Source organism: Chenopodium quinoa, unplaced genomic scaffold (genome assembly GCF_001683475.1).
Source record: "Chenopodium quinoa cultivar QQ74 unplaced genomic scaffold, ASM168347v1, whole genome shotgun sequence".
NCBI classification, from domain to species: domain Eukaryota; kingdom Viridiplantae; phylum Streptophyta; class Magnoliopsida; order Caryophyllales; family Amaranthaceae; genus Chenopodium; species Chenopodium quinoa.
The window spans coordinates 7,185,975-7,205,467 of record NW_018745448.1 but is presented as its reverse complement, the minus strand read 5'-3'; the positions used below and the strand labels follow the sequence as shown (position 1 = coordinate 7,205,467).

The 19,493-nt window shown below is 43.1% G+C and overlaps 1 protein-coding gene across 1 annotated transcript; it reads left to right on the top strand.

Moving 5' to 3' along the window:
- Positions 1–248: 248 nt before the first annotated feature.
- LOC110713803 (hydroxyproline O-galactosyltransferase GALT6-like) lies at positions 249–19,161 on the top strand. The gene is made up of 7 exons (XM_021892244.1): positions 249–1,416; positions 16,354–16,586; positions 16,950–17,240; positions 17,322–17,450; positions 17,536–17,709; positions 18,075–18,182; positions 18,276–19,161. The coding sequence occupies exons 1-7, from the start codon at positions 678–680 to the stop codon at positions 18,480–18,482; spliced, it is 1,881 nt and encodes a 626-aa protein (XP_021747936.1). The 5' UTR covers positions 249–677; the 3' UTR covers positions 18,483–19,161.
- Positions 19,162–19,493: the final 332 nt, after the last annotated feature.

The following is a 19,493-nucleotide window of genomic DNA, read 5'->3' as shown; positions in this document are numbered from 1 at the left end:
TATTAATATTATGTATGTTGACCACATTCAATTATTCATTCTTTCTAACACATATAAACACAAGTCAATGTTTTTTAATCACATGTTAAACCATATTCAATTTCCAATTAACACTCACTTACACCAATAATTTCACCAAATTAACATAAATTCCTTATAAATAAAAAGTTATTCACATGTAAAATATTACACAGATTAAGAGTTAGAGATAGCTCAAGTGGTTAGGGCTTTCCTTTCGATTCAGGAGATCCTGAAATCGATTATTACCTCGCCCTTGTGGCTCTCTAACCACCAAAAAATATCACTAAAATTATGAAACCATATCTTCCAAATATGCAAACATGTCTAATTATTTTTGACCAAAGCATAAAATAAAAGCTCCAATATAACGCATTGTTTATTGTTGAATCTTTTTTGATTCAATTAAAGAGATCCTAGTAACTCCAACATATTAAAAAAATAATAATAACAATAATTTAAAAAAAAAAAAAAAAAACCATCTTAACTGGTCTCATTACTATATTTGCTCTTAAAACTGCCACCAAATATATAAGACTGCATGAAACATCCTAAAATTAAGAAAAAATAAAATTTAAAAAATTCCACCCAAAATTCATTCTCTAGTTTCTCTCTCTTCTCTCAATTCTTGATTTTTTTAGAGAGAGAAAGTCAGAGAGATGATGAAGAGGGCGAGTCACAACAACTACAAGGTTGACTCGGTGGTAATAGTGAGTCGACTCAGGTCACTTCATCTTTTAATGGTTCTAGTTTTCGTCTATTTTTTCTTAATGACAACTCAATTCCCAGTTCTTTTCCGTTTCTTGGGTAATCAACACGATTTTCCGACCCGTTTCGTAGACGATTCAACCCGACCCGATAAACCGACTCGAATCCTCTCCCGGTTGGATTTCAGAGCTCGGGATTGCGATAATAGCTCTATTTACAAAACTGCCATGCAAGCATGGGTTGTAGGATCAGAATTATGGGCCCAATTGAAGGAAAAGCCCAAGGAGGAAGCCCATGCGGCAGTGAGTCCAGGTAACGAAACGGCGGCGTTTAGGTGTCCGGAGAAAGTGTCAGTTACAGAGTCAGAGTTTGATGGGATGGTGGGCCTGCCTTGTGGGCTTACGATTGGGTCACATGTGACGGTGGTGGGCCAGCCCAAAAAGGCCCACAAAGAGAAGGAGCCGAAAATATCGTTGGGGAAGGATGTGATGGTGTCGCAGTTTATGGTGGAGTTGAGGAAAGAGAGAGTGGTTCGAGGGGAGGAAGCGGCGAGGTTTCTGCATTTTAATCCGAGGATTAAAGGGGATTGGAGTGATAAACCGGTTATTGAGATGAATCATTGTTATCGAGGTCAGTGGGGTAATGCCGTCCGTTGCGAAGGGTGGCGTTCGCCTTTTAATGAAGAAACTGGTATTGTTGCTTATTTAATATTTGTTGTATGTTATTCTCGATATTTATTTATTTTTGACGTACTCGATATTTACTCGTAAAACATTAACGGAAACAATGGAGAGGGGTACTTACTTTCTAGTAATTGTTGTTGTTTAGAGGTGTTAAAATTTGACCCGACTAATCTAACTCGAAACCTATGATAAAAAAATAAATAATTAAGGAAAAAAAAAGAGGTAAATATCTAAGAAAGATAGTAAAGTTAATAATTTATTGAAAAGTAATGAATGTGTGAAGAAATATATAATAAAAAAATTTAAAAAAATGATAGTGGGTTTGGGTGGAGACCATGAGAGGAGAGAAAAAATAATATTTTAATATATCTTTTTGTCAAAATAGGAAGTGTTTCGGGGTTTTCTGATGTCCTGCGGGAGAGTTACAATTCCGAGACTGGAACCGGACGCCTGTACCTGCAAAACAAACGGATGCTCCGGATGATCGGAGATCCGCCTCCGACGGTCAAGTTAGTACTTGATTAAGGAGTAATTAATGCGGAAATTAAAGTGATTGGGTCTCTCTAGGTGAGAGTGTTTAATGTGTGTAATCTGCGTTTTTTGCGTAATCTCCCTTAATGAGGATTAAGGGAGGTATTTATAACCTCGGGAAACGTGCCAATCTAGGTTTAGGTTAACCTTGGGCTGATTGGGCTTCCCTCGGAAGTTGGGCCTAGGCGACCGGCTTCTCCATTAGGCATGGAGTATGCCACGTGTCATGACATAATAAGTCAAGGGTGGACGAATAAGCGTGTGCCACGTGGCAAGCCCTGAGAGGTCCAACTGGGGGACACTTGGCAGGACCTGATTGGCCCACGTGGCGCATTCCGATTGGTGGGAGCAAAATCCCCTAATCATTTGCCCCTCACAGGTGGCACGTGACTGGTCACGTGTTACATGTGACAGGTATCGCCCTGTAACAGGCGACGACCTGCTACAGGTGTCACTCGCGAGAGGCCGAGAGATTCTCCCGCCAAAATTTTGAATTCTGGAAGTGACCCTTCGCCTTCTCACTTCACCTATATAAAGGGGTGTTGACTTCGGTCATTTTCACACTTGAAAACTTTGTGAGAGAACATTCGGACCCCTGAACTTGCTCTGACATTTTGGACCCTTTCTGTCTACCGCTTGCTCTGACAAGCCGACTGCAAAGGATTTTCAGAACTTCATCAATCGTCACTCGTTTAGGTAACCGTCGGTTCTCTTACTCTTAATTTTCTCTTTACTTTATTCTTTTTTGAAATGGCACCACGGAAGCACACGACACGACCTAGGTTAGTGATCAGCCGGTCACCGGGGACGGCTGAATCTAGGACTAGGAGTGCCGCCTGCCCTTTTCTGGACCCATCTTTGCCCTTTATACAAAGTCCGACTGTATCTGTGTCTATGCAGAGCATGATGGCCAGAACAAAAAAGACTGCCAGGATCTCAAACTCAGACGGCTCCTCCCACAGGGTGTCGATTAGTGAAACATCTGACCAGGCGCCAGATGTGGAAGTGAAACAAAGCGGCTTGAAAGCCGGCAGTTCTGAGGGAGGAGTCAAAGTGACCCCTTCCCATTTTACAGTTGGCAATTCTACATTCTCTCCTGCTCCTTTGAAAGGAGAGGAGGCGGGCCCCTCCGGGAGAGAAGAGGAGTCGTCCTCTTCGGACTCGTCAGAGGACGAATCCGAGTCTAGCTCTTCTGGCCATGCTTCTCTGGACACAGAAGAGAAAAACAGTCGCCTACAAGAGACGAGGCTTTCTCACGCAGTTGAGAAGGGGGACGATTGGGCGGAGCCATCCGCCTCTCACCGAGAGCAAAATACCCCCTACTACTGCACGGTACCTCGGGGCCGGATCACGGCCATGCAAGAGAAAGTGGAGAGCTTTATCGCAAACCACACAATGGGCCCCGGCTTTTTAGTGTTCGTGCCGGATCCGGAAGACACAGTCGTCTGGCCGGCTGGTACCAGTTATGATGGCGCCTGCTTTGGCTGCTACGAGGCGGCCATCAAGGCTGGGCTGCGCTTCCCACTACATCCGGCTGTTCAGCGGATCTTGGATGGGTATGAGTTGGGGTTATGGCAGTTAGCCCCGAACTCCTGGGTCAACGTACTCGGCTATGTGGCCGGGTGCGAACTGCACGGGGTGGAGCCGAAATTCGAGGCTTTCGCCCACATGAACTACCTCAGCCGGACCCCTAAGGCAGGCGGTACCGGCTGGTATCAATTGACGAGCCACAGGGGCTACCTCATGACGTGAGGTAAAGCAAACAAATGGAAGGACTGGCGGAGCACCTTCCTTATCATTGAGAGTTCAGACACAGAGCTGAACAAGCGCTTCAACAGGTGGAACAGGAATCCGCCCCTTCTTGCAGGTGGCCGCAGCATGCCGCCTGTTCCCCCCAAGGCTAAGAAAGAGATCCTAGATAAAGGACTCTTCAAAGTAGAGTCGAAGGTGAACTCTACTTCAGGGGTACGAGAGCAAGTACCCCTGCACTGCGTCCCGAGCTTCAAATGGCTCTACGACGAGTACTTTTTGGCAGCCTGTGGCCTCAGCAGTCGGTGCTCAAGAGGTAGCCGGCCTGTCGAATACTCTGTTGTTCCGTGCATTTCTTGTTATGACTTTTATTAACTTTGCTATTTGTTTTTGCAGCGGACGCCATGAGCAAAATTACCGCCTCCAAGACTGCGGCGGCCATGTTGCGGGCCTCCATCATGCAACAGTCTTCAACCGACTCCCCCAACAAGGGGGCACCCTTGGTGGGCTTCGAACCTTTCACCCTCTTTTTGGAGTTGTGTTTATGCATATACTGACTATTTTCTTCTTTTTTAGATGGGCGCTCCAAGAGCTTCTTCTTCCCAACAGCCGGACCCCAAGGCCCGGAGGACGACTGTTGCGAGCTCTCCTGGTTCTGCCAGGAAACATGCGGCGGCTGAGAAACAGCCGGCCATTTCTTCTAAAACTCCAGCTGGGCCACCTAGAAGTATGAAATTGTCCTTGTAAATTTTAGACTTGCTCCCTCCTTTACTAGGTCTAATCCGTTTGTTTATGCTTGATGCAGTCGGCCCTCAGGAGCCTGACTTGGTCGAAGTGGCCAAGTCTATGGTCAAGGCCGTACCTCCAGCTGAAAGGGAGGCGGTCAGGGGTGTCGGCACCCTTGACCTAGACGGGATTGCAGGGGTCCTTGCTGAGGTATACTTATCATATTTTTGAGTATTTGAATTCCAGGACGCCAGTTTTCTTTTTTGTTTGGAAACTGACGCCTGTTCCCCTTTTTACTTAGGCCCTGCTCCGAGTGAACGACCTTCGCAAGCCGCTTGACCGGAAGAACAAAGAGGTAAAGGCTGCAAAAGCTATGGCCGCCTCTGACTGTGATAAGGCAATGTTTCAAATTGCCCAAAATGAAGTTCTGACAATTGATATTCTTTATTATCAGGCGCAGGCTACCGCCGCTATCCGGGCTCAGTTAGAGGCGGCCCAGAAGAGGAATAGGGAGCTGGAGGCGACCATCAACAACCTCAAGACCGAGCTGAGACCTCTTCGCCAAAAGATGTCCTCATACGAAACCTTGGAGAAATCCTTGGCGAGCGTAAAGGAACGCCTGGTAACCCAGGAGAAGAGTCTTACTCAGGAGCTCTCAGAAAAGGCCGAGCAAGAAAAGAAAGAGCTGGTCCGGGAGATGATGGAAGACTCTGCTCAAATCCAGCGCATGACTTGGGGCCGCCTCTTCCCCAATGCCGACTTTGCCTCCTGGGAAAAAACGTACCGCTAGTGTTCTGATAGATATAATCAAGAGATCCTGGCGGCTGCTGAGGAAGAGGCGTTGGAGGAGAAGGAGTAGCCGGTAGTGGCGCTTGTGCCGCTTGGGGGTAATGCATCGAAGAAGGATGCAGCTGAAGCCGAGTCCAGCAAAAAGAGTGCTGACCAGGCGGCAGCTGCTAATATTGAAGATCTGCCCCCTTCATAAGCTTTATGTCTTGTTTCCCCGGCCTGCGTGCCGTTTGTTTGTATTTACCCGGCCAGGGGGCCGGGGCTCTGAATATTTTGCCGGTCTTTAATGACCGGCTTCCTTTTAATGAATTTTTTTTTTTGCTTCAAATTTGTTTAAGTATTGAATATTCTGATATCCAATTGTACACTATACCGACTGTTTTACATGGCCGATAGTTGCAGACAGGTACGGATAGTTAGTCACGCCGCCTACGCCCCTGGACGACTGGTTGTCTGTTTCCAGGCTAGACGATCAGTCGGCCATTTATCCAATCGGTATACGAACCATTTTAAAGACTGGATCCCCTTTAGGCAGGCGGTCCTGTCGTTTGTAAAATTAACCAATTAGGAAAGTGGTTTCCTACTTGTCATGTTTTTAGGCTAGAGACTTTAGGCCGTCTAGGCCGACTGTTCCCCGCCATATTTAATCTAGTGTGAACAGGTGCTGTATGAACACCTTTTTAGTTTCATACTAAATTTTTAAGGAGTGACCAAGTAAACATGATTGTTACATAGTCGCCAAGTAACTGAGTAGTAGAGGTATCAAGCGGTGGGTACCGGTTGTTCCCCTTTATTCACCAATGTTTGTTGGCTTTTAACTCATAGGTTGTTAACCTAGCAGGAGTAGTGGTTGAGAGCCCCTGTTTGCTAAAAACAGGCGGACGACTCATACCTTTTAGGCTCCATACTAAGTTTGAGAGAGTGACTATGAGTTAACTTTGGTGTTACTCAGTCGCCGTCACTCCTGCTTGAGTAGTAAAGGTACCAGGCGGCGGAGGCCGGCTGAACCTTTTGATTCGCCAATGTTTGTTGGATATTAACTCAAGAGGTACCCCCTGCATTTATCCCAAGTAATACAGGCGGTCATCTGACTCAGATGTCAACTGCTACCACTGGTTTGGTTAGTGATAGAGTTATCCTTGTCTCAAAAACGGCTACGTGGTTGCCCTTGGGGACAGTCGTATAGGTGCCGTGTAATTAGTTTATAGAGCAATGTTCCACCCAAAAGGGAGCTGCTCTCTGTGACGAATTTCATCCGGAGGGATGCCGCCGGACGCCTGCTATGATGTTGGGACAGGTCGTATTAGTTTAAAGATTGGATCAGTTGGCTTGGCGCCTGGACTGATCATTCGGCTTGTGGCCTTGGTTAGTTCTTGGTGAACGTAGGTGCTAACTAAGAGGAGGGTAGCCGCCTGTTTAGGCACAGGGTCGGCCAGGCCCTGGTCATTTTTAGCTAAGTATAAGGGGGGTGGTTGTGTGCTTTGGAACCAGTCGGCCCTCTTCTATGGAGAGTAGCCGATTATATATCCAGACGGCATGCCCCTCTGAAGATAGAGTAAAATACTCAATGGAGAGTAGTCGACTGTAAAGGTACAGACGGCATGCCCCCCTGATGATAAAGTGAAATACTCAATGGAGAGTAGGCGACTGTAAATGTATAGGCGGCCTGCCCCTCTTAAGTAAGAATAAAAATTAAACATGGAGAGTAGCCGACTGTTTGTCAGTAGGCATGCCCCTCTTAAGTAAAAATGAAAACTAAGTATGGAGAGTAGCCGACTGTTTGTTAGTAGGCGTGCCCCTCTTAGTACAAAATTGAATATTAAGTATGCAAACTTTTATTAAGTAGCCCTTGACTATTTATATCATTCAAAAGAAATATTTCTTAAGATTATCTACATTCCAAGTTTGAGGCAACGGTTGGTCGTCTGGTGTTTCCAGACGGTAGGTACCGTCCCTGACCTCTTCACATATTCGGTAGGGTCCTTCCCAGTTGGGAGTTAGTTTGCCAGACTCATTAGCCCTTCCAACTGCTTCCATTTTTCTAAGTACAAAGTCCCCCACTTTGAGTGGACGCCTGTGTACTTTTTTGTTGTATGATCTAGTCATTCTCAGGCGGTAAATTTCATGGCGCAAGACAGCATTGCCCCTCCTTTCAGGAAGTGAGTCCAATGCCAGGCGCATGGCTTCCCAGTTTGCCTCTTCGTCATATAGCATTACTCGAAGAGTCGGCTCGTAGTGTTCTATTGGAAGAACAGCTTCCGCACCATAAGTTAGGAGGAATGGAGTTTCTCCAGTCGCCCCTTTTTCAGTCGTCCTAATGGCCCAGAGAACATGTGGTAACTCATCCGCCCATAGGCCGCCTGCTCGTTCAATCTTTTTCTTGAGACCGTCTGAGATGATTTTATTAAAGGCTTCTACCTGGCCGTTTGCTTGTGGACGGCCGATAGATGCAAAGTAGTGTACAATTCCTTGGTCACCCAACCAGCTTTTGAGAACAGGCGTCTCAAATTGGGGACCATTATCAAAAACCATAGACATGGGAACCCCGAACCGAGTGATGACATTTTTCCAAATGAATGAAATTACATCCTTCGTCTTGATTCCCTTTACAGCCTCCGCCTCTACCCATTTAGTGAAGTAGTCGACGGCAACAAGTATGTACCTCCTTGTGCCTGTAGCAGGCGTATACGGACCCAGAATATCCATGCCCCACTTAGCAAACGGTAGTGGGCTATGAATGGTAGTGAGGTCAGTAGCCGGACAGTGAATTAGCTTGCCAAACCTTTGGCACTTGTCACATTTTTTCACCATCTTAAACATCTCTGATTTTATAATATGTATTTAATAGTTCAACTTAACTTTACACATGTATATATTTTAATAGTGCTTTGTTTAGAAAGAAAAATAAAATTGAGTTGGAATTTAGGAAAATTATGATCAAAGTTGGATTATAAGCCTAATTATAAATTAAGCACAAGATAAGTTTTGCAGCATCCGATTTGTATCCTGCCCGTTTATTCATTCACCAAGTCACCTCCTTTCCATCAAAGTAAACCAACTAACTTTTTTATTCTATCATTAACGCAAGGCTCACTAATATAGAAACAAGTAGTTCAAAAGAATTCACAAACCAAAGCCAAAGTTTTTTGAAGTTTCAATTTTATACTGTAGTTCTCATCTTAGTCATAACATAACTAGAAAGAACTACATGTGCAACTTAAAAATGATCATTTACATTATAAGTTAAACATAAAGTCATTATGCATATGATTTTAGACCGGATAAGAGGTATCTAACCTTAGGAGTTGTGACAATGCACAACACAACAACTTTTGACTGCACCATCAGGACCTGATGGACGACATAGCAAAATCGATGAGGTATGACTAGTACCGTCAAAATGGTTTGACAGTTTGGTTTCAATTCGGTCTGAAATCGGTTCGGCTTGAAATTAGGTCGGATTGAAATCGTTCAAGTGTCTTACGGTTTGGTTTCAGTTCAGTTTAAATAATTATTGGTTCCATTGCATCTGCTTCTAAAGTAGGCCAAAAGTAGCCCTGCCGCCTTGCCCGTTGAGCAAGCGTCCTACCGCCTATATGAGAAGCACAGTAACCAGAGTGAAGATCATCTAGTATCTCTCGCCCCTTTTCTGGAGTAACACACTTTAAGAGGGGTTGAAGGTACCCCCTTTTGTGAAGTTCTCCCTTTATTATTTCAAAACTGGTTGCTCGTTTTTTCAGTGCTGCCGCCTGTTGATGATCATCCGGCAGGTACCATTTGTCAGATATGCCCTGATTGGATCCATCCAGGTTGAGCTTCTGTCTAAGATTCCAATAGGGTCTTCCTCAATGCTTCTCCTCTCCATTACTTCCCAAAAAACAGTTCGAGGAGTATCACAGGAGGCGGATGATGCTAATTTTGAAAGTGCATCCGCCTGGTTGTTTTCTGATCTCGGTACTTGGGTCAGATGGAAATCCTCAAGGGAGCCGACTGCTTGTCGGACCGCCTGTAAATACTTGATCATGGCCGGATGGGTTGCTTCGTATTCGCCATTGTACTGACTCACTATCAATTGTGAATCAGAACAGGCGTCTATTTTTCTTGCCCCTGCCGCCTTGCACATGCGGATTCCGGCTAGTAAAGCTTCATATTCTGCCTCATTGTTTGAGGCCTGAAAACTGAAGCGTAGAGCATACTCGTACCTGTCGCCTTCTGGCGACTGACATATGACGCCTGCTCCACAACCATTTGAAGTAGAGCTTCCATCCACATATACCTTCCAGACTTGGTCTGGAACTTGAGAGTCAGGAGGACGAGTCATCTCAACAATAAAGTCAGCAAAGGCTTGCCCCTTCACTACTTTTCTAGGCTCGAAGGTAACTTCGAGGCTCTGTATTTCTATGGCCCATTTGATCATTCGGCCTGACGACTCCATGATGGTCAGTGACCGCTTGATAGGTTGGTCTGTATACACGACGACTGCATGTGCCAAAAAGTAAGGCTTCAATTTTTTAACAGCCATGAAGAGTGCAAGACCAAATTTCTCCACTAAGGGATACCTCAACTCGGCATTTTTCAGTACGTGACTGACAAAGTAGACCGGGAGCTGACAGCCGTCTCTTTCAGCAAGGGGAACAGCGCTTAACGCATGATCAAAGACGGCCAGGTACATGTAGAGTACTTCTTTGGGCAAAGGGCTGACCAGCCTCGGCAAGGAATGCAAGTGAACTTTCAATTTCTGGAAGGCCGCCTCAGCATCCGGCCCCCATTCAAACCTTGCCTTTTTCTTAATTGCCTGGAAAAAGTATAGGCATTTGTCGCCTGATCGGCTTAGAAATCTTCCCAAGGCTGCCAGACAACCTGTTAACTTCTGAACCTCTCGGATGGTACGAGGCGACTGCATGTCGATGACCGCCTGCACCTTCTCGGGGTTCGCCTTTATTCCTCTCTGATTGATAAGGAATCCAAGAAATTTCCCAGACTCAACTCCAAAGAAACATTTCTTGGGATTGAGCATGACATGGTGCCGCCTGAGTGTGGCGAAAGTTTCTCGGAGGTCCGACAGATGATCTTTCTGAAGTTTAGACTTGACAATCATATCATCAATATATGCCTCGACATTTCTCCCAATCTGATCAAAGAACACAGTGTTTATCATTCGCTGGAAAGTGGTCGGGGCATTCTTAAGACCAAACGGCATGACCGTGTAACAGTATAACCCCTGATCAGTGACGAAGGCCGTCTTCTCCTGATCTTTCTTCCATAAAGGAATTTGATGGAAACCAGAGTAGGCGTCCATAAAGCTCATCAAAGCATGGCCGGCTGTTGAGTCGACCAGGTTATCAATTGTAGGCAGAGGGTAACTGTCTTTGGGGCACGCCTTGTTTAAGTCTGTGTAGTCTACACACATTCGCCAGGTGCCATTTGGCTTTTTAACAAGCACCACATTTGCAACCCAGTCTGGGAAGTAACATTGCCGAATGAACCCTGCATCAAGTAATTTTTTAACTTCGGCGGCTACCGCCTGACTTCTTTCTTCGCCATGGTTCCGCTTCTTCTGCCGTACCGGCTTCTTTTTCGGATCCACGACCAGTTTATGTACCGCCAGATCAGGACTAATGCCTGGCATTTCATGGACTTCGAATGCAAAGATGTCCTTGTATTCTTTCAATAGTTTATGCAAGTCGTCACCCAGGTCCCTTAGAGCAGTCGTTCCAACCTTGATTGTTCTGTCAGGACGCGAGTTATCTAAGATCAGGTCCGTATGCTCACCAGCTGGCTGAGGGCGGAATTCATCCGACCGCTCCTCTGTCAATGATTGCTATTTTCTGTCTTTTCTTGCGGCCCCTGTTTGGGATGCCTTTCTCTTCTTGCCGCCTGCTTCTTGAACAGGCGCACTCTCCTTGACATTGTCAAGGTCTATTTTTCCACCGCTCGACATAGTGGCCATAACAGTGGGCTTGACATCCGAGAGATAGCACTCTCGGGCCATCCTCTGATCTTCCCTTAGGGACCCGACTGTTCCATTATCCCTCTCAAACTTGAGCAACATAAGAGATGGGATTATAACAGCCTTGGAATTATTCAGGGTTGGTCGTCCCAGAATCATGTTGTAGGCCGAGAGTTCTTCTACTACCAAGAACCGGACTACCATGTGTCGTCCTTCCCCTTTTTCGCCCAGGCGGATGGGTAAATCCACTCGTTCCACTGGGTGGACGACTCCTCCTCCAAACCCTACTAAAGGGTGGGATGCCGGATATATGCAATCAGTCTGATATTTTAGTTTCGACAGACATTTGCTACTGATGAGATCTGAGGAGCTTCCGGTATCTATGAGGATTCGGCCAACTCTCTGGTTGGCCACTTTACATTCAATAACGATAGGGTCGTCATGCGGCCCTCTTACCCCTCCTAGATCTTCTTCAGTGATGACAATCTCAGGAAATGAATATTTGGAAGGTCGTTCCTGGTGAACGGAATTTACATCTAACCGTCTGATATTGTCTTTGTTGCCCCTAATAGTGGGGCCGCCTCTTGAGAAGCCGCCTGCAATGGTGTAGACGACTGCATCATCTGTATCGGAGCTGTCGGCCTGTTGATTCTTTTTGGTCGACTACTTTTTCGAGGAAGTGTTCCCCGTAGATTTCTTGACATAAGTGTCAAGGTCACCTTGCTCAGCCAGGCGGTCCAGATACCGCATGAGAGTGATGCATTCATTGGTGTGATGACCAACATCTTCATGATAATCACAGAATTTTTCTTGGTTCCGATTGTTTGCAGAACCCTTCATGGGGACCGGCTTCTCAATTGAGATCCGTCCCTTGATTTCCTTTAGGATAAATTGGCTATCCTTGTTAAACACATACTTTGGGGAGTATGGTTTGAATTCTTTTTTCTTCTTCTGGGACGGCTGTTTAGAGGAATCAGTTGCCCAGACCTCTTTTCTCTTCTCGTCTTTGTTTGACGACTGCTTCTGTCGTCCTTCTCTTTTGTCGGACCTTTTCCCGTCTGACTGTTTTACCGTACTACAAAGATCAGTCGCCTGTATATAGGCTTCCGCTTCAATAAAGGCCTCTTGAAGAGTCGCCACCCTCTTTCGGACCAAATCAAATTTGAAGGTCGACCCGTCTTTGAGACCTCTGAAAAAGTCAGTATAGGCTACTTCATCCGGTAACCCTTGAATCTGTATTCTCATCAGGTTAAATCGCCTGATGTAAGAACGAAGCCCCTCCTTCTCGCCCTGCTGAATTGTTCCTAAATCAAGGGTCGTCTTCTTCGCAGGGATGTTCATGGCGAAGTTGGAGGTGAATAAGTAAGCAAGCGTCTTGAAGTTATTTACACAACCAGTCGGCAGGTTGCCGAACCATTGTTGTGCGATTCCTTTGAGAGTCGCTGGGAAACACTTGCACCAAGTGGGATCATCCAACCCTTGAAGGTACATCAGGTTGGTGAATGCCATCAGATGGTCTTCTGGGTTAGTAGTGCCGTCATAGGTGCCTACTAATACATTTTTCACTTTGGCCGGCTGAGCGGCTTCAGTAATTTCCTTGGAGAAGGCCGACGGCTGTTCACCAAGTCTAAGCAACCGTAGCTGCCAGTCCATAGGTTGGACATTTTTTGCTGCATGTCCACCAAACGGAGGTGGCTGTAAAAAATACTATTGTTGCGGTACAAACGGTAAGTTTGGTACCGCCTGGTCGCTATGAAAGCCGGACTGACGGGAGGTGCCGCCTGACTGACCCTCATGATACGACTGAGTATGCCTCATCGAGGTATTTCGCAGACTGTCTTGGAAGTTTGAAGTAGAGGCCGACTCTGACAATCGGTCACTCTTCTTCTGCTCTAATAGTAGCCGAGCGTCTGTGTATGTTTTCCTCGACCCGTCCGCCTGAATATGACGAACAAGTTTCCTATTTCCTGGAGTAGGAAAACGGTATTTTGTGAAATCAAGGGCAGGTGGCTCCCACTTCCTAGATTTAGGATGAGGGGTCGCCTCTCGCCCTTGAACTGGCTTCCTCTTCCGTGAAGTGGAGGGTTTCTTAGCCGACTGCTCCTTGTCCAGAGCAGGCGGCTTCTTGTTGATCAACTCTTGAATTTCTCCTTTGAAGTCCCTCATGAAGGTCATGAGTTCGTTCCTTGTGATGGGAGCAGACCCATCAGTCGGCTGCTGTCGAACAGGCGGTGCGCCTGCTGGCTCGCTTCCAGTTTGAAGATGTTCCCGTTCCCTCCTTTCGGTATGACGGGTACGTCGGGCCCTTAGGGTCCCGTCTGAAGCTGTGTGAGCTTCAACTTCAAATTCATTCTCAGTATCGTGGTCCGACTGAACTTGAGGGTCGTCTAGGGGACGCCTCTCTTCAGGAGTCGGTACAGACGTGGATGCCATCTCAGAAGTACTCTCCCCACAGACGGCGCCAAAAATGTTTCGGGGTTTTCTGATGTCCTGCGGGAGAGTTACAATTCCGAGACTGGAACCGGACGCCTGTACCTGCAAAACAAACGGATGCTCCGGATGATCGGAGATCCGCCTCCGACGGTCAAGTTAGTACTTGATTAAGGAGTAATTAATGCGGAAATTAAAGTGATTGGGTCTCTCTAGGTGAGAGTGTTTAATGTGTGTAATCTGCGTTTTTTGCGTAATCTCCCTTAATGAGGATTAAGGGAGGTATTTATAACCTCGGGAAACGTGCCAATCTAGGTTTAGGTTAACCTTGGGCTGATTGGGCTTCCCTCGGAAGTTGGGCCTAGGCGACCGGCTTCTCCATTAGGCATGGAGTATGCCACGTGTCATGACATAATAAGTCAAGGGTGGACGAATAAGCGTGTGCCACGTGGCAAGCCCTGAGAGGTCCAACTGGGGGACACTTGGCAGGACCTGATTGGCCCACGTGGCGCATTCCGATTGGTGGGAGCAAAATCCCCTAATCAGGAAGTGTAATACAAGTACTTATTAAAACATGTTAAAATTTGGTAATTGTAACACTTAAAAAATACGAAGGGAGTAAATACAGTAATTTAACATAATTTAAGTTTGAAATTAGACTTGACTTGATAGCATCAAATCCATTTTTTTTTTTAACACCTCCCCGCTACTATAATCTAAAGTTATAGTTTGATATTGACATTTTGTTTGTTACAACTACAACTGTATAAACTCTTCGTCTTATGTGTTACACTCGGGCACTCGGAATATAGTTTTATTATGAGATTTGTGAGTGTAGAGCTGATAGGGTAATTGCCGAGATTTGTGAATAATGGTGACACTAGTGTGATTCAAAATTAAATATTACGATACCCGTGGAATTTAGGAAATTGCTATTCTTAACAATATACATAGACATTGTACCGTACTCAAAATAAATAGTTGAGTGAGAATTTTGTTGTGCTTTTTCTTTATTTATTACGGGTCCAACAATTAAAGAATATTAGTACGTAATCGAGTAATTAATTTATATAATTCTGTTAGTGATAGCTTATTAATAGTATCTATAACTTGCTGCTAGGAATGCAGCATAGATATTCAAAAGTTCAGGGGTTTAATTATGATTGCGCTACTTTGGTTTGTTCTGTTCTAAAAGAAACATTGTTTTTTTTTGGTGCACTGTTCTGAAAGAAACATTGTCACCCCGTGTCATATAGATCATACATATAACTTGTTATTGTTGAAACTTGAAAGAAAGGTGCCAAAGGGTAAAACTAATTATTCTATTTTTCCAAGATATATATGTAATGTTTTCTTATTAATGTTTTTTTTTTTTTATTGTCTAGTGAAATCAATGTTAGCATTTACCAAGAGTGGATGAAATTACAAGTGAAATGTCTCCGATCAAAAGACTCGATGACTTCATTAGGGATTAGTGTGAGTTTAGAAAAGGAAACTTAATCTATAATTGTTTTAGTTTCGTTTGCACTAAATTAAGAGAGTAAAAGTGAGTGGTCTTTCCGTCGACATGTTAAATTGTAATTTAATTTCAGTTGGATAAAAATGAGAAAATTCAAGTTGATCTCATATATGGTTGATGTGAACAAGGTCTAAATGGTTGTTTTGTTAAACATGGGAATCATCTCTTACTAGGATTGTAGATTGTAATGCCCTTCTTGGGATACATTTTTACTGCTCCGTATCATTCTATGGATTATTTAATTGTCTAAATCTTTATGCAAATAAGTCCTGTTTGAGCTCTTGCTAGGGTAATGTGGGAAAGTTTTAATTTTAATTCTGGTTGTACTAAAAATAAATTGGGGTTACTATTTTAAAACAGTAGGTCAATTTGAATTACAGTATGAGATTTTTTCGAAGGTCTAAAAAGATTATTGTATAATACACGTGGTTTCTGGAGATCAAACTTTGTATTCTAATTTCGTTTGAAAGCATGGTAATTAATATGATTTTAAAAGTACTTTCTTAATAATCATACAAACTCTATTCACTAATTTTAGCTGAAGCAAGCTAATGATAGAGACTAGAGGCAAGATACATGCCTGCATGGAAGATATGAAATAGAAGTCTTGGTTGTTGATGTGGAAGGAAGGCTAAGAATATCAGAGTAGTATTTTAGATGGATAAAACCATTGATCGGAATTAACAACTAAGCTATGCTTTTAAATCAATGATTCCATTAACAAGCTATTAGAGCAGAGTTGTCCTGTTACGGCTGTTTGGTTCCATCTATATGATAGAACTTTTATATAAGAGTTTGTTTCTGCATGAATGAGATACTAATGTTTTTTTTTTTTTTTTTTTTGGATAAATGGATACTAATTGACTAATTGTATTAGTGTAATATTGCCCATTTGGCCATACTTCTCAAAACCCTTAAAAAAAAAAAAAATCATCCCATACATTGGATTTGTTGGGTTTGTGCTGATAACAGTACAGATTAGAAGTGCTGTACTGGAAATTTTAGATTATTTTTCAATAAGTTGAACACCTATTGAAAATGGAGTCTTCTTATATGCATCCATAAAGGTACGGTAAATCAGGTGTTACATTGATGATCTGTGTTAGAGTTTTGGTGGGGATTGTTTGCATATATATGATGTTAGTTCGCTATTCATTTGTTAGCAGTCCTTAGCACTTAGTAGAGACCTAATTTCCTTTAATTCTGTGTGTTTGTTCTTCACTTGGCTGATTGTTGGATATTTTTTGCAGTCGATGGACAGGTAAAATGTGAGAAATGGATCCGTGATGATGCTAATGATTTCGAAGAGTCAAAGGCTAGTTTGTGGTTGGACAGGTTGATGGGGCGGAGGAAAAAGATCGATTTGGACTGGCCTTTTCCTTTCTTAGAAGAGAAGTTCTTTGTTCTTACCATCACTGCGGGCTTGGAAGGTTATCATATTAGCGTTAATGGGCGGCATCTAACCTCATTTGCTTATCGGAATGTAAGCATTATGTTAAAATAGCTTCCAGTGCCAAAATTGATATAATTACCTCTCTTTGCATGTTTACCTGTTTCCGAAACATTTTGGTAGAGATGCTCGATTGCTCACAGAAATTAGAAGAAAAATGATCATTTTAGCTTCGTATGAATTTCGATTTCTTTTGGTATGAAAATTGTTATTGATCTTTTTGTAAACTTACAGAAGTAAACATGTTATTTTATATCCCTACTAAAGACCTCTCCATGTTGCTTGCAATTTTTTTTAAAAAAAAAGTTGGTTAGCATTTTTACAATTATCAATTTCCCCATTTTCTTTCCAGTGCATTACACACAATAACTTACTGAATTGTGCTTGCATTTACAGGGTTTTGACTTAGAAGATGCCATGATACTACGCGTGTATGGGGATGTTGATGTACATTCTGCATTTGCTGCTTCTTTGCCCACTTCACATCCTAGTGTCGCTCCTGAGAGGCACCTTGAGATGTCTTCTGAGTGGAAGGCTCGACCACTTCCTTATGAACCCGTTGATCTTTTTATTGGTGTAATTTCAGCTGGAGACCATTTTGCTGAACGTATGGCGGTCCGTAAATCCTGGATGCAACATTACTTGGTTAAATCTTCAATTGTTGTAGCTCGCTTCTTCGTAGCACTGGTAAGAGGCAATTGATAACCGTGTTTTATGTTTGATCCTTATATTCCAAGAGAGTGATCCTTGACATCAAACTATTGGCAGCATGAAAGAGATACTATAAATGTGGAGTTGAGGAAAGAAGCTGAGTTTTTTGGCGACATCATCATTGTTCCATACCTAGACAATTATGATCTTGTTGTTTTGAAGACTTTAGCTATTTGTGAATACGGGGTAAGAACATGTATATTGTTTGTTAATCATTTGATTGAAAGTTGCCAAAACATATTGACAGTTTACTTTTTTATTTTCTTTGCAGGTAAATTTCTTGTCAACAAAATATATCATGAAATGCGATGATGATACCTTTGTAAGGGTAGACGCTGTGATTGAGGAAGCACGACGAGTTAACAGTGGGAAGAGCCTTTATGTTGGAAAAATTAATTACTATCACACCCCACTACGGACTGGTAAATGGGCAGTTACATATGAGGTAAAAGGAACTATCAGAGGTCATGAATCATGACTGGCTATTAGGTATTTTCATATGTTTACAGAATGGCTGTATGAAGCCTGTTGCGATTTCATTTCAAAAAATTAGTCAATCATGTTTACTAAAAGTGGCCAGTCATCCGGATTAACCCGAGCCCACCCGACTTAGCCAAGTTCAGGGCCTTGCTTATCTAGTCTGCCCCTGGTTCCCACTTTGACCAGCCTACTGGTCACCTCTACATTTGATGTAGCTTCTTATTATTTCAGGGTTGTATAGTTGGTTACTTTTATTGAGAGCTGGAAGTTGCATAGACCAGTTTTTTCACTGCTGTGTTTCTAAAACTTCTTTCTTGTGTAATGTTTCAGGAATGGCCTGGCGAAATTTATCCACCATATGCTGATGGACCTGGATATATTGTGTCTTCAGACATTGCCCGTTTTATTGTGACAGAGTATCGAAAGGACAGATTGAGAGTATGTCAAATATCCTATCCATGTCTCTAAGTCTCTAACCAGTATTAGACAATTTTTTGAATAAAATCAGTAATTTTGCATGTTGCATTGTAGTTGTTCAAGATGGAAGATGTGAGCATGGGGATGTGGGTAGAGAAGTTCAACAGTTCAAGACCTGTGGAGTATCTGCACAACTCGCATTTCCACCAGTCCGGCTGCTTCGATGATTATTATACTGCACACTATCAATCTCCTAAACAACTGATCTGTTTGTGGGAAAGACTACAAAGTGAAGGAAAACCCATATGCTGCAACCTGTAACATTTATACTAGCTAGACCAGTTTGACAATTTTTATCCTCTCTTATGATTTGGAGGATTTAGCTATTAGGAAAAGTGACACAGAGAGGTTTTGAATTGTAGATAGCTTATACTTGTGTAATCATCATGAACATGATGAAAGGTGGCCTGGCACGTAGCACTGAGCCTACAATGTATACAAGGAATTTTCCTTTTTTATTGGGAACTTCATATAAATTACTCTAAATTTGAGAAATTATACATGATTTTCTTCATACAAATTCATCCTGGTGAATGATATACAATAAGTTTACGCATTCACAAGTTCAATTTTTTGCCTACAGTAAGAGTATACAGCTTTGCTATCATAATATTTGCTGATGATATAGGTAAAGAACGAAGGCACACGTACATTTTAAGCATATTTGACGCTGTGAATTAAAGACTGGAGCTCTCATCTTGCCAGTTCAAGGTACGAATATTCTCCAATTTATCCTGTTTTTGAAGCTGGTACTTCATGTGCATTCAATCAGAAGTTTTAGCAATGCATATTTTATTGCAACAACATAAGATTAAACTCAGACTATGAGATGATACCCTAGACTCGCCTTTTTCTTCCTCGAATTCTGCATGTTTTCAGGGTAGTTATGCCCTACACCCTCATAAAAATGTGCATGATAAAGCGTTTTATATATAGTCAATAGAATAGAACTCTTATGTTAATCATTCTGCTGTTTCTGAATCATTAGTTTAGGAAAAGCTTTCTTTTACCTCTGTCTAGGAGCTCTGATCCCGTTGAAGTGGGAGATAAAAAGCAAAGATTCTTGTGTGAGAAAAGTGATTCTTTCTAATCTAGTGGCTTTAAAGAAGGAATCATATTCTTGATGAAATAATTTTCTAGAAAATCCACTAAACCTCCAAACTTGTACTTTCCAACTGTGTTTTTCTCCATTTATTGTAAGCTGATTATCGTGATCATTATCCCTGTCTATCCTCTAATAATTCTCTCTTTTCTTGACTCTTCTTTTTCATG